Source organism: Centropristis striata, chromosome 11 (assembly GCF_030273125.1).
Source record: "Centropristis striata isolate RG_2023a ecotype Rhode Island chromosome 11, C.striata_1.0, whole genome shotgun sequence".
NCBI lineage: Eukaryota > Metazoa > Chordata > Actinopteri > Perciformes > Serranidae > Centropristis > Centropristis striata.
The window spans coordinates 18,596,266-18,612,049 of NC_081527.1; the positions used below are offsets into that span (position 1 = coordinate 18,596,266).

General features: G+C 40.0%; 1 protein-coding gene across 1 annotated transcript in view; it reads right to left on the reverse strand.

The window, feature by feature from the left end:
- LOC131979879 (solute carrier family 22 member 23-like) overlaps positions 1-14,002 on the reverse strand; it is a 42,137-nt gene extending 28,135 nt beyond the window's left edge. Inside the window, exons 1-3 of the mRNA XM_059343947.1 lie at positions 13,079-14,002; positions 5,730-5,833; positions 5,489-5,643 (exon numbers count right to left, since the gene is read on the reverse strand). Coding sequence (XP_059199930.1) covers positions 5,489-5,643; positions 5,730-5,833; positions 13,079-13,516 — 697 coding nt within the window. The 5' untranslated portion in view covers positions 13,517-14,002. The remainder of the gene's footprint in view (positions 1-5,488; positions 5,644-5,729; positions 5,834-13,078) is intronic.
- Positions 14,003-15,784: the final 1,782 nt, after the last annotated feature.

Sequence of the window (15,784 nt, forward strand, 5' to 3'; positions counted from 1 at the left end):
TTCATTTCATTACTCTTCAGAATCAGAGGTGATACATTTTGTTTTCCCCTATTCCAGGTGCAGTTTCAACATTCAACTCTTTACATTACCTTTTTTCTACTCACATTAGTCACTAGTCGTCATTCTTTCCTATTGTCTGAGACCACGCGAATGCTAATTCTCTTTTCCCTTTTTCTATCTGTCTCTTTGTGGCAGTTAGCGTATAAGTGTCACATCATATGAGCCACATTGGGCCCTGCAGTGGTCCTGACTTGGACAGGCCATCCTTGCGGAACGGATAGTGGCTGTGCACAAATTGCTTTACACTCTTAAAAGAGGTTCACCCATATCAAGAAAACTCAATGGATTTCCTTATTGATACCTCCAGGGCACAATGACATCACATACAGGGGGGACAGGAAGATGTTGTGTTCGTATTTACCAGGATGTTTAAAATTCTTTCAGCCCAAACACAAGGATTGCAATCATTGCTGTTTACTAGATTAGAAGTGCAGAATATAATGGTGGCCAGGCTTTAAGATCCATGAACTAAGACTTAATTGCAAATGGATTGATGAGAAAGGTGGGATTAGTGTAATGTCTCCAGTGCAAACACAGCCCAAGCCGGGATTTGGCTCCGACTTTCCTTTATAAGCAGAGTCAAACAAAGCAAGCCACAAAGGAGGGTCATGTGGTTTGCAATGTAACATGCAAATACGTCATATGACTGACACAGTGTCAGGACTATAAAGAACATTTGCTTCTGCTAAACTCTTAGCATGAGGCCAATTGTCATGCAAATTAAAAAAAACACCCTAAACAGAACACCTTGGAATAAAAACCAATTGATTCTCTCCAGTAATGTGTTATTGAACGACTGTGCTCCTCGTCACGGTGCAGCTCCAGTGGAGTTTTGTCAATACAGAGTGGCTGCAGGGTAAATATCATGTGACAGAGGCCACACATGATTAAAAATACGGGCAGCAGTATAGCAACACAAAACCTACACAAATATGCAAAGCTCAAACAAACATCTGTCAGGCTAAGCCTAGCTCAAGTCAAGATCCCCATCTTGTACTTCGGCAAGCTGTTCATAGAAAGAAGATAATTTAAAAGGAAATCAAAAGGACATGGTTGATTATTTAAAAAAAATAATGAAACAGCTTATGTGGGGAAATTACTTTGCTTATTATTTCATGAATAAATCCCCAGCTGAAATGAATAAACCCTGCCACAAATGCAAGGAGGAATAATATTAGACTAATTAGATGACAGGTTTGTGGCTGACTGCTCTTTTTATGCTTGTTAAATGAGGAACTGGTAGCCTGCATTATAATCACCCATTTCAGCCCGATGCAAGGAGCCGTGAAGTACTTTGTGTTTGCTGTTGATGCAAATGGATCAACATGGGTTATCTAAGCGGACTCCACAGTCCTGGTGATGGTAGTAAGTGCTGGGCTTGTCAGGACGCACAAGGTTAGATAAATACTACCTCTTGAGTTACTTTCTATAAAGCTACAGAAACCTCAAACCTACTATTTTAGATTATCTTGGCAGCTTTTAAGCCATTTTGCAACCACACAGGTACCTGAACATAATAGCAGAGAGAAAGGTGTTACATCAGGATTTACTCTGCAATCACTCTATTGTTTTGTAGATTGCAGACAGTTGAATGGCAAAGAATGTAAAAATAAATAAATAGGAGAATGGTAGAAGAAGGCGGGGAAGTTAGACTTAAAAGTTAGACTAAGAAGGGAAAACTATATAAAAAAAAATTAGAAAACAGCAAGGGGGGGTGTAGAATAAGAAAAATCATATATATTTCTCTGACTCACAATTGTCGAACTCTCTTGACACAAATGTGGTTTATTTGGAATGTGGCCTTGCTAAAACATCAGATATATTCAATTACTGTTTTCTTTTTATCAGTCACAACGGTCAAATATTGCTCAGCTGCTCTGGCATTCAGCCTTTAAAGAGGCGCATGATTTATGTTTCCAAATGCCAATCTAATTCTGGCCTTATATAACAGCAAGTTGCATTGTAAGGGCTTAACACTTAGAGGTTGCCAGGGTGACAATCAGGTGTCAGCTTTATTGAGGCGTACATGCTATATAAGATACTGGGATACTTCCCCTCCCAAAATTTCTAATTTCCTTAATGTTTTTCTTTCAGGTTCATCTGGTTCTTTGTCTGTTGGACCCATTTGTATATTTGTTTGTGATTCTGAAGGGTGAGTCAGACTTTTCACCCCACATTCAAACAACTCTGTGCAAGTAAAAGCACCAATGAAAGTGCAGCATTGTCTGGTCCCATTTTTGACTGTAACATAAATATTTAAATATCACCAACGCTTCGAATATTAAAACCTTATTTATTTAGCTGTGCATGTTTTTCTGTTTACTGTCCCTATTTTTTAAATGCTAAAAAGTGGTGGCCACTAATGCCACCCGAAGGCCAAGAATCAGCTGCCGGTTTCAAAAAGTTCCTGATCGTTCACTGCACCACTATGCAGAGCAGGTGTTTTATGGCCAACACAATAAACTGACACACAAAATGAAAAAAATACAGAGGCACAAACTAATAACTGCAGTATCAAGTCTGGATTGTACCATTTTGTAGCAGACCTTTTAAAATGACTATTTACATATCACTAAAAGCTGAACACTATTCTACATTTCACAAGATAAAAAAGAAAAAGTTGGACATAAAACTTTCATGTTATATAAGCATATATAATAGAGATGTGGACAAAAATTGACCCCCACCTTCTCCTATCGGGTCTGAACCACCAGGTGGACAACCACTGATTTACTGAACCATAAACTGTGGGCTAATGTGAAAACAATAGATGCAGATGTCAAATTCACTTGAATCTGATAAGACACCATACTGTACAGCTTAACCCCGCCCTTTTGCCTCCCTCTGTCCAACCCTCTTTCCTTTGTCCCCGGGAGCTAAACGGACTAAACGGTCCTTCTATTTTGGGCGCGCTGCAAAGCTTTTCAAGGTATACAGTGTGGAGTAAATTAGAATGACAAGGACACTGAGGGCCCCTTCGTTCATCATATCGCCCTTGCTCCCTCCCTCTCATCTTCCCTTGTCCCTCCACTTTTGCCAGCTCCCTCTGCACTGGTCAATTACTGCAGCCAAAGAGGCTTTTAAGGATCCATCGCTGAGACTAGAGTGTGCATCAACTGCATGGCCAATTATCAGGACGCCATGCCCCATTCTTTGGGACTAACGCTACATTCAAACAGAACTGATTATTGAAAACCTTTACTACGCAGAGAGAAGGTCACATCAACAGAGAGGATTCATCTCTGAGAACATTACAGTTTCTTCCTGCAGTGACGGGTGAAGCTATATCGAAGACAAGTTACCGCCAACAAGCCCTTCTGCCATTATCAGATTATTGATTAGCGTAGTAGGAATGAAAAACTCAGGAAAAGACACATGCTGTTACACCCAAATGAAAATTAAAGAGTTCACTTGAAGGGTAAGGACGCTAGTGTAAGTGTCGGTTGTTGTCCTGTAATGAGAGTTTATCCCGGCATTCAATTTAATAAAAGTTAGGAGGTCACTGCAACACAATTACTCTTCTTTCAGCTGCAAGCTACCCTAAGCTAGAGACAAGAATTAAAGTAGAATGGGCTTTTGATGAGGCGTATCGGGTCGAAATGAGAACAGCACCAATGGGAGGATACTAAGGATTAAGAGTGGGCGGTATAGGTTAAATTAATATTCCAATAATGATTACAACATTATCACAATGTTAATATGTTACAGCACTTAAGTATTCAAAACCACATGATTAAAAAATGAACATTACATTTTTTTGGTTTTCATTTTTGGCTTTTGGTGGGCCACAATTTTAAATTAAAACAAGAATTTCAAGTAAGATTTAATGCTGTGCCAGATTCTGATTAAAATTTAAGATATCTTTCCTTTAGGGATGAGACATAAGAATGTGAGGTATGATATTTTGATAGGAGATTATTTTTTAATGAAGATGTTAAAATATTTACTTAGCCCTAAAAAAACTGCTCCTTAAAACTTGCAGTGCAACAAAGGCAGCTTGTACTTCCTGGACACAAAGCCAAGTCCCAAACAAACCAGTTTGTCCTGCAGGCAAATCATCAAATTTCAATGCATTTTCTAAAGTATCATTGCTGCATTAATGCTGTGCCATTCTTCCTCAGCACTTATTTTCACTGGAAAAGGGAAATGCAAGAAATGTCTACAATCTTGAACCAAAGCAGCAACTAGCTTTCGGAGGTTTCAAGTGCTACTTGAAAGGCCTCAAGCAGTTTGTGTCAGCAAAAATATTCAATGTTCACAGTCAACACAGAAAAGTACTCGTATTTCAACTGATGGTTTGCCAAATCCCTCCCATGAACTGTGATTATCCAATAATAGCTTGCAACCATAATCTGTCAGGATTTGGATTTCTCAACATGCTACTGTTGTGTGCATGGGACTCCAGTTACAGCGGTATTCTGTAGCGAGTTTAGGGTCATGCCTTTATAAAAAAATGTTTTAAAAATTCACACAAAAAACATGTGAATAGATTAAACAATGTGTTTGCTATTCTATTTTATCATATTGTATTTTAGTGTTTTATTGTCTACTTGTCTTTTTTATTTTTTTTATTGTGCCTTTATTGTGTTGTTTAGTTATTGTGTTTCTGTGCAGCACTTTGAAAACCCTGTGTTTGTTATAAACGTGCTATATTAAATAAAGTGGATTGGATTGGATTGCTTGCTGTAAGGTTAGCATACCCAGCTAACTTCCAACCCAGTGTAACTCATCATTACTTCCACTGCAAAGGAGCTTTGCTAGCTACATTATTTTGTTCAATAGCAGGCAACCTTGGAAAAGTTTTCATTCAGATCTGGGACACTGATTGCATGGACGCCAAGATGGTACTGAATGTTAGAGTTTAGAGTAATGATTGTGGCTCTGTCCTTCTCTTAAATGGATTTTGAGTTTGGAGTTAGCATAAAGTAGCTAGCTACAGGTTAAGGCTGCTCCTGAAAGTTAAGCTGCCAAAAATCAATGGTTGCTGGTAAGAAATGTGCAACTTACTTTCATATACTCTCATATACTTTCTTGACAGGTGTAGCAACAATAACAAGGGGGGCATGGCATTGTAACTTCAGTTAGCATAGAACTTCCAACCCAGCATTACTCCTGCAGAGGAGCTTTGCTAGCTACATTATTTTGTTCAAAAACAGGCGACCTTAGAAAAGTCTTCATTCAGGTCTGGGACTGTAATGATAGTGGCTCTGTCCTTCTCTTGAATGGATTTGGAGTTTGGAGTTAGCATGAAGTAGCTAGCTACAGGTAAAGGCTTCACCTGAAAGTTGTCATTTTCGCTTTCAAAATCAAAGGTAGCTGGCTAGAAATGCGCAACTTACTTACGTCAATAACAAGGGCGGCATTGCATTGCAACATAAGTTAACACAGAGCTTTTTTAGTTGTTTTGAGTTGTGAGATGAAGACTTACTGAGGACGTATAGAGAAAGCGTGATCCCTGCCAGGCAGAATCCCTCAAAGAAGCGCAGGGTGCTGAACATGGGGACGTTGACGGAGAAGGCCACAGTCAGACCAAACACCAGCATAAACAGCACCGATATGATCAGCACTGGGTGGCGGCCAACCCTACGGAACAAGGTAGGTATAGTTTTTGATATTATAAACCTGTAACTAAGACTTAATGTTGCACAAGAACTTTTTAAAAATCTTACCAGTCAGCAAGGATTCCAAACGTCAGGTATCCAAAGATGGACCCCACCAACAGAGAAAACTTGGCGATGTGGACTTTCCATGCTGAGTCACACACCAGACTCCACTGCAGAGACAAATAAACACATGTATTAGTTCCATAAAATTTATGCTGGGTGCAAAATGGGAATGAAAATGAAAGCAACAACTATATTTCACGGAGGATGTGGCATTTTTATCTATCGACTCTGACACTACAGTAGTATTTATGGGAGATTATTACCACTCAAACACATAACACTGAAATGTGAGAAGGGTAGCCTAAATTCTGCAACAGGGCTTCCTGGTATTTCATCTAATGGGAACATTGATATGATAGTCACCCAATTATTACCTTTCTTTTGTTATTTATTCCAAACATTATATCAAGTTATTGCTTCCACAGTAGCCAAAAAAAGCACATCGCACTTGGATTGACATATTTGCTAATTTAACACACAAAATATACTAGTGGTCTTGAAAATAGTGATTCTGCATGCAATTATCAAAAAGCAATATAAAATGGTACATTGGGGTTTTCCTCAATTAGTAAATGCATGTTTATGCAAAGCCCACAGTGTGTATTTGCCTTGCAGTGGCACCAGAAAGGTTGGAGAAGCGTATTTGTCCTCTGCAAATCAAACACCAGGGATTAAATCATCTCTATTTATGCCAATAATTTCCGCAGTCAAAATTCATTGGGTGCACATAAGCTGACATTTCCTGATTTACTATTTATTTATGCCTCCCCTGCTGTGTGTCAAAATGGTGTAGATTATTACAGTCAACTCTGCCTCTCCTCATTTTCTTCACAGTCTGAAACTCCCGATCAGCGGAGGGCTTCCTAGAGTGCAAACAATGCAGCGAGTGCCTGCTTTTGCATGAATCAAGCACGCCCTGATTTCTGAAGAAGCGGCAGGAAGGAGCAGACGGATGCGTGGTGGCAATAGCAGGTGCAATTCTGCCTCATCGAGACACAAGACTAGTACCACTATAAAGATTACGGAAATATATATTGTCATATCACAAAAAATATATATTTATTTGAGGTCGCAGCTCAACCTCGTCTTGAAATACAAAGTGTGTTGTTCTTACATTTTTCTCTGATGGGCTCTAACTTCTTATAACCTCTCTCATAGTGACCTGTTCAGAATGGAACGCTCCAGGATTACCCAGAGCTCCCCGCCATCACATGATCCAGGCATGCCACTCATTCATGGTTTCAGTATCGATGTCAGCAGAGAAAAAGACAGAGGGAGCCAAACGAGTTCCTGTTGCGCAATCCTTGAAAGACCAAGGGTTTTTAAAAAAACAAACCTGCTGTCCTCTGGGACTGTGGCAAAACGGCACATTGGCTGAAGTGAAACTGCACGGCTTGATGACAGTATGGTGAGTGTGCAGAATACACATCTATTGGTGACCACAGACAGATGAACAATGGTGTAAAATACCCCAAGTCACATGCCAGAGACAAAGCAGCAAGTGTTTAGTGCTGCTGAAATGTGTCACGAAAATGGGAAAAGCATGGTAGATTTTAAAGGCTTACATATCATTAGTGTGTTTTATTTCAGGATCTAACATGTATTATTAACCAGAATTCTCTCCAGGGCAACAATCTGACTGGGCTCATACACAATCATTAAAAGGGCAACTGCACTGCTATTAGTATAAGTGGGAAAAAAAATATGACACGTTCAGCTACAGCAGAGGAGAAAGAAATCCCAAAAAACTGTGATTCAGTCTTAGCATGAGTCAAATCCATGCAGCTTATCTGCTATGCCCCTATTATTTCTGTCAGTTGCTCCCCTGCTATTGTCTTGCTCATTTCTGGGAGTAATGACAAGAAATCAGTGTGTGTAGTGGGGTTATATGCATATAAATCCAATAGCTGACAGATAATTCAGAACAATGAAGGGCCAAAAGTACATCAGTTAAAGTCCCCAGGGTGTCTGTTGACCTCTCTCAAATGACCGGCCATCGATGATGGGGCTCCACCAGTGAGTCTCATTAGCTCAGATGAAGACGCTCTCAACTACAGCTGCACGATTCTGCACTCATTGAACTTCAGAGCGGTGGGTGGGGGATTTCAAAGGAGGGGGAGCAGGCGAGGGAGGGAGGGATGGAGACGGAGGAAAGCACAGGAGGAGGGAGGAATAAAAGATTGTACAATGTAGAAACAGAACATACAAAGAGATGGAGAGAAATGCAGAGAATAAAGGGGAAATAAAGATAACAGGCCATGTAGAGAGATGCTTAAAAGCAGTTGTGAGGAAGAAACACATGGAGAGACTGCTGCATAGTTACTGCCTAGCAACAGACCATCACTGTGGTTATCAGACTCTTTCTGTTTCCAAGTGCAAGTTTTAGCACCACTGCCGCACCAAAGGGCTGAAATCCTGTAATGTGGTGTTAGATGAGGTGAAGGAACAAAAGAGAGAGCGGGATGATAAATCTCTACTACATATGCTCTGTCAGTATGTGGTAAAAGGAAGTCAAGAAGGAAACAATACACAGAAGTCTGACATGAGAGATGTTGCCTGAGGGACATACACGCTGACAGCAAGTTTACATTATCTAGGTGTGACCGTGTTTCAAATAACCGTCATACTGCTGGAGCATGCGGACTAGACTTCACATCAAGTGGAAAACACTAACATGTTTGGCAGGTTAGCTGATGGCAGTTATGCTTTCCTGCAACCAACAGTGACAGATGGTGAAACAACAAACCTTTTTCCAACAATCTATTATTCATGCTTCCTTTTGTTGACAGTTAAAAAGCGTAAGAGCAAATCTCTGTCACTAAAAAGCCCTGATATGTATCAACAACCAACCAACCAACACTCCTAAGACCTGAATTATATCACACAACTCTACAACACAAACTTACTACAGCCAAGGGTCACAGAGGCCACAATGTTTACCCCTCCCTGTTGGAAACTTATCAGAAACAAGCCCGCACCACACACTCTAGTCACACACACACAGAGCCTCAACAGAGCTTTATCTTTGGGTCACACAAGCGTCTTTCCTCCCAGCTGACGCTGTGAGTGGCTGTCATTGTGTGCTGACTGGGTATCTGCAGTGGGGTCATCGCCTTTCGACAGCTGAGACTGTTTCAAAGTGTCCCACACTGATCTGGGGTCTGTGGAAGGAGCCAACCAGCTGGGTAAACAGTATGAAGGGACACAGAGTGGAGAGGCCTGCATGGGTGTTCGACTATAGTATCATCTTTCAGATCTATGGGTGTGCAGCCTCTAGTACAGTGATACTGAGTCTGGGTGTACCCACCAATGTACTTTTACAACATATCTTCCTCTCACACAATACTCTAATCTACAAGACAACTAAACTGGCACTGATGAACTGTATCGTACTGGATCTATACTGAAGTACTGCTGTTTTCATTGCAAATTGGCTGATCTGCCCATTAGTTTTCTGTGTTAATCAATAACTTGGTTGTTCTTTAAAATGTAAGAATATACAAAAATATGTACATCAAAGCCCAACCAAGGGTCCAAAACCTAAAGATATTTAGTTTATGATCAAATATAATACGGAAAATTAGCAAATCCTCAAAATTTAGAAGAGATAATCATAAACTATTTGGCCTTTTTGCTTAAAAAATGACTTAAATAGATGGACTAATCCATTACTTAACTTTTGTTTAACTCAACAATAAAGACACAACAATTAGTTAACTAACTGAGAAGTCCATTGACAAAAATAATCTTGTATTTTGATAACTGATTAATCTCTAAACTAATTTGTCTAGCAAAAAAGGCAGAAAAGGCTGTTTTCAGCCTCTCAATTATTGAGATTTTCTTATTTTCTCTGTTTTATATCTCATTACACTGAATATATTTATGTTGGACTGACAAAACTAGATATTTAAAGACATCCTGTTGGACTTTGAGAAACTGGGATTGGCATTCTTAACTATTTTCTGACATTTCATAAAATTATATGGCGATATAAATTGTCAAAACCATATAGAAATATTAATCGAATATATTTTTCTATATAGTTTCTATCGCAATGTTGAAAAACTAGCTGCCAGCATGCGTTATGGCAATATTTACATAATTCCGGCAACACTTTACATTCTGATTGCTGCACATGGGAGCAAATAGAGGCAGTGTTTTGCTAACATATAAATATAGGCTTTACCATGTGATAGATTATTTATTAATTGAATAAATATCAGGATATAGATATTGCCCTATAAACAACCAGCTTCTAAAACATGAGGATTTGCTAATTTTCCCAGATTTTTTTAATTAATAATTTTAAAAGAAATATCTTTGGGGTTTTGGACTGTTGATCGAATAAAATAAGCAATGTAGACATTAAGTTGCAACTTTTACCATTTTTTTTCTTTTGACAAAACAGAAATTGTGATCTAAATCAAAAACAGATTAAATGCATGACAGTGTCATCGTTTTGTAGAGGTCCAAACATCATTCTACAATTAAGGTTTACAAAAGAACTCAAGGTATCACCATCAGTCCCTAGATGGCAGGTGTCTTTGAATAATAGAAAAGAACTGAACATTCTAAGGAAGCATAGAGGGTAATCTTTGCTTCCAAGCGCTTCTCAGGCCACTATTTCAGGCAGGCGTGTGCAGCTGCTGCCCGTCTGAATGGGAGCTGAGTGGGATAGGTTGCAGAGAGACTCTATCTGTCTCTGAGTAATGATACATTCTCATTTCTAAGGCTCAGTCCAATTAAGACGGACCCCGAGGAGAGCTTTGACTCAATTAGTATGGGTCTCCACATTAACCACTTTGGATCCTTCACCACCACCTCAGCCTCCTCCATCAAAGCCTTCTTTCTGTGACCCCCTGAGAAAAGGGAGTGAGCATTAATGTGCTACTGATTCTGGAGGCACAACCTCTTTGGCACTGGGCGAAACCATCTACATATATTTACATGTTTACCTCATGCGATATGAAGAGCGAGCAGAGTAACACGAGGTCAGAATGTGTTGGTACATTTTGACAGCTACCGGTTTCGACGGGTGTTGGCATGTCTGCTCTGCTTTTTAGGCATCGAGTGTCACAGATAAGCTGAGCCCAGTCATGTGCAGTTATGCCTATGCAATCCAAACACAGGGAGAAATGCCAAGTCATCAGTTCGTGCTGTAGTGTCACATCCTAGTTTGTGATTCTGCTAGTAGGAAAAGGCAGCCTTGAAAGAGTGAGGGACGGGTCGTCAAAGGACGCAAGTCCGACGTCAAGCGGAGGAGTCAATTCTGCTTCAATTCTGGCTCCAATTCGAGATTCGTCCTCATGCCATCCGACTCAATTTCTCCTGACGGTGACCTTGTCAGAATGTAGACTGCATGGGTCAGGGAAGACGAGACACTTTTACCAACTGCTCAGGCCTGTCACTGATCTGCAGTGGTGGTAGTGTCAACATGACATTCTCCATATGCGTGCAACGGCAACACAAATATCAGTACTTACACGTTAGCACCAGTATGAGAGGAGAGCCGGATGTGTTTTCTTCATATCCCAAACTTCTCTTCATTTTTTCACCCATGAGAGACATTTTTTGATTGTTAGTAATAAGGACCCACCCAATCGATTTCCCCCTCACAAATGACTTCATATTTAGCTGCAAATTGAGAATATTTTGCACGCTTCCATCCGTAAAAACAGTTTATAAGGTTGGCTTTAGTTCATGCACCCCACCCCCTCAAATTACCCGGCGGACAGTAAATGAAATCAAGATTTAAACTGTCCTCGTGGCTCACGGCTAAATAAGATCGCCACAGTTGCATTTTATTTGCTTTATTTAAATGGGGACATTATCAGTGATAAGCAGATGGGCTATTGGCATCACAGTGGACACAAGCTCAGGGTGCCACAACCCCCCTCCTACAGCACAGAGAAGCTTCAAAGCCCAGCTTCACATCTAACTCCTCCTGATAAGCCTTTTGATTATGGCATGCATGCCAAACTCTAATTGCAGATTAAAATGCAATTCACTGTTCTCTCTAAGGGTGTGTGAGGTTATCAGGGTATGTATCAACATTTTAGACTTATTCTGAGCAAAGTTTTGCACATTAATATCTGTTTTATATTTCCCTTTCTAAAGTCTTATCTGTACTTTTGATAAGAATCGTTTCCCTGTATATTTAATCACATTATCACATCAATGTCAGGGCTCGGGTGGATTAATGAAATTTTCAGTCGACTATCACTACAATATTGCCCTTTCAACAGTAAGTTGATTTAATCGATTTAATCTGTAAAACTGATTTTGTCCATGGCGAATCACGTAAAAGCCCCGCTTTAAATATTATGTTTATCAGAGATGTGCATATAAGTCATTTTGCATTTGAAAAAGCACTAAAAATTACTTGTTGGCTATAGAAGCCTGAGATGACTAAGACCAAAATGACCGATTAGGCAGCTGATTGACTAAGACGGTGCAGCCCACATCGATATTGATGTCAGGTTTACTCAGGGAGCCCTATAGATCAAGTTTCAGGTATCAAACTTGACCTATTGATATAAGCATGCAGCATCTACAATGGGAGAGCTGATGTGCATATTGATGTATATTATACATATATTCTTCCTCCTGCTAGAAGACCAGTTATAAAGACTGCAGGCCTATGCCTCAGCCTGGCCTGTGCAGATAGGAATATTACAACACAATGCTGATTTGACAAATGCATCACAGACACACTAAAAGTGGCCAAAGTGAAAGCAATAAAAACATCTCACTGGTGTTTGGTTAGTGCAGCGATAGGGCGGGTGATGTTTGGCCAGGGATGGGGTTGCATTATTCTAGAGTGTGCACTAAATGACCTTTGCTCCAAATCAAAAGGCTACACGTCTATTATGTCCATTACGACAACCGGCAAATTCCACCAGCCCTGGCAGTTTTGCCCAGTGTGCCAATGGTTGCGTCTCTCTGTGATAGGTCACACTTTGTGTCAGCTGTTGCAATGACTCACACAATCTCTGTCAGCACGGTGCTGTAACACATACTACTACTTTCAGGTCCAATGTGAGCAGAATCTGTGAATCTCCACAGAATAGATGAGTCAGTGCTATACGGCCCACTGTGGAGATGTGCACGCCTTGTGGATGCACTAATGGAGGCAAAACCACAAGCACTATCCAGAAGCTGTCAAGTCATATACATAATTGTATATTAACATCACTGCTGCTTGAAATTAGTTTTTTTAAGATGCAGCGTTGATAAGCGCCACTATTTCTCTCTCTTTAATCGAACCTAACAGGATTAGGGCGGATAGGGTTTCACTGATGCATAACACAATATGATGGAAAGGATGTCCACCCTCAAGATGGACAGCTTACCTTTGTAACCACGTTCTGTACAAGTCCTGTGTGCAGCTCGAAGGTCCACTCATTGCACCTACACTGCGTGTTGGCCGTGTCATTGTGGGTACCGGCGTAACTTCCATTGGCATGAATATAAGCTGGCCGCGAGCTGTTTTTTGGACTGTCTAACAACGAGGAATGGCTTGTAGTCTGATTGCTCAGGTTTGCCAAAGGCTGGATACATGTGTTGTTCGGCTGGGCGAGGAGGAAATTATCAGAGTACTGGCTGAATCCAATAAATAACGCCGGGATCCATGTCAGCACGATCAGCTGTTTCTGGTACTTCCCAAATCCCCCGAGAAATGGCAGAATAGAGCCGTCGATGCGTGTCAGCAGCCCCGGCGACGTGGTTTCGGGGGACACGAAGCCGTTCTCAGGTTGATGGTCCTCCGTGTCGAGCTGCACCACGGCCATCGCGGTTTCGGCGATAGATGCCTCCGTTGTGTTGCGAAGCCGGGGTTGCAGTGCTACCCCCTGTCGACTCCACAATGCGTCAATGCCCCCAGCTCCGGCGGTGAAAGCCGTGCGCAGTCAATCACTGGAATGGAAATAAGACGCACCTCTTTATTATCAGGAAGCACTTCCCTCCGTCTGCCACCAAAAACCCGTGCGGGGCTGACTGCAGGTTCAAAGCTCCGGAATAAAAGGCGGGTGGTTGCAGGGGCGATTAAAGCGGTGGTGACGAGGAAAACTATTGCATGATCTTTTCCGTCGTCTTTTTCATTGGTGTGTCAGTCGGTCAGCCGTGGCAGCAGAGCCCTCGGAAGTGCTTCCAGAGGGAGCCACAGGTAACACACCTGCCCATAAAGGCTGTGTGCTGTTGACTCTACCCCAACATGGCCACCTGTAGCCACTGGTAACCACTTTGAAAGGAAAATAGTCATTCTCAGTGAACACGTCATCAAGTGAAACAATATCACATAATATTTAATATTTTTCCCCAGTAAAAATACACCAGTAGGCATATTTTGTGTGTATTTCTTAAAATAAAAACTACACTGTTAAATCTGTGTTCTTATAGTGCATATTTGTGCAACCAGGTTATGTTTTATTATTCTTTGATGACAGAATATAGCAACCAAACCATAGCAACTGTAACAATTCTGGTAGGAAAAAATGGAATTACAAACATTTTGCAAGAAACACTCAAGAGTCAGTGTTTAGGGCTCTTTCAAAAATCCAAAAATTGCAGATGGAAGATGAATAAATAATGAAAAACTTTACATGCATACATAAATACAAATATTTTAAATGCACAGTAGTACAGATGTCCTATCAACAGGGGGGAGGAGGAGGAGCTCTGTCCCCGCCCAGCTCTGTAACAAACAAACATGTCACTTCTACTTCAGCTGCCAGCTCAGGTGAATAATAATAAAGTTTATTACTCTTTATATAATATGTAATCAGCTGGTAGCAGAAAGTTTTGATACAGGAGGCAATGACTGTTGTACAGGGGCTATAGTGTATGTACAGCAGTGGTGGAATGTAACTAAGTACATTTACTCAAGTACAATTTTGTGGTACTTTACTTGAGTATTTCCACATATGTTCTTTTATAATTCTACTTCACTACATTTTAGGTGCAAATGTTGTACTTTTACCTCTACTACATTTAGCTAACAGCTTTAATAACTTCTTGGGTAGAGAGTTAACATAAAATACATGACCAATTCAAAGTGATTCAACTTTTTTTTTTAAGTAAAACCCCATAACAGTATATAAAGTTGTTAGAATTAGCCCTAACCTGAATACAGTAAAATACTGCTTACATAAATGCATCAAAAATAATAATACAATAATATATTTGGAATATATATAGCAATCTGTGTGGGGCCATGATGCATCAGGAGTACTTTATTTTTGATACTTTAAGTACATTTTGATGTTGATACTTTTGCACTTTTACTGAACTAAATTTTAAATGCAGGACTTTTATTTAGAGTGTGGTATTACTTTTACTTAAGTATGGGATCTGAATACTTCTTCCACCACTGATGTATAGTGAGTGATAGCAGCATGTTAAAAAGGCACACAAAAAAAGAGTTAACATTGTATTTTGCCTGTTCATCCAGAGCTTGAGTGATTATGAGAGAAAAACAGTGACCCAATCATTTCTCTTGTCACAGATAGCAGGGTACATTGTGTGCTACTTTGTTGATAGTTCAAGTTTTTTTTGTTTTGTTTTCTTGCCTTTTTTTGGTGAAGGCGACTGACTTATTCAGGGTCAGCATTATGTATTTATTTCTACTTCCTTATTTCTATTCTTACTGAGGTTTTTTGCCCACTTATGGGCAGCCCCATGAACTTCTATGTCTATATGTACCAATTTTCTAAAATCGCATGGAGGGTTTGTATTGTCCTTTATTCAAGCTTGCTTATTTATTTATTAATGCATAGATCAATATTAAGGTTTTAAAAATAACTTTAAATTTGCCTGGTGGTAGTGGTGGAATATAACAAATAGTAGTACAAGTATAACTACATTTACCCCAATACTGTATTAAAAATAGTTTTGAGGTACTTTACTTGAGTATTTCTATTATATGCTGCTTTACTGGTGAAGATCAGTTATAGGAAATATAAATCAACTAATAAATTATATGAGGTATGAGGTATGTTAAGATAGCCAACAGTATATAAAGTAATTACAATGATGATCACATGAAAGCATCAATAATTACA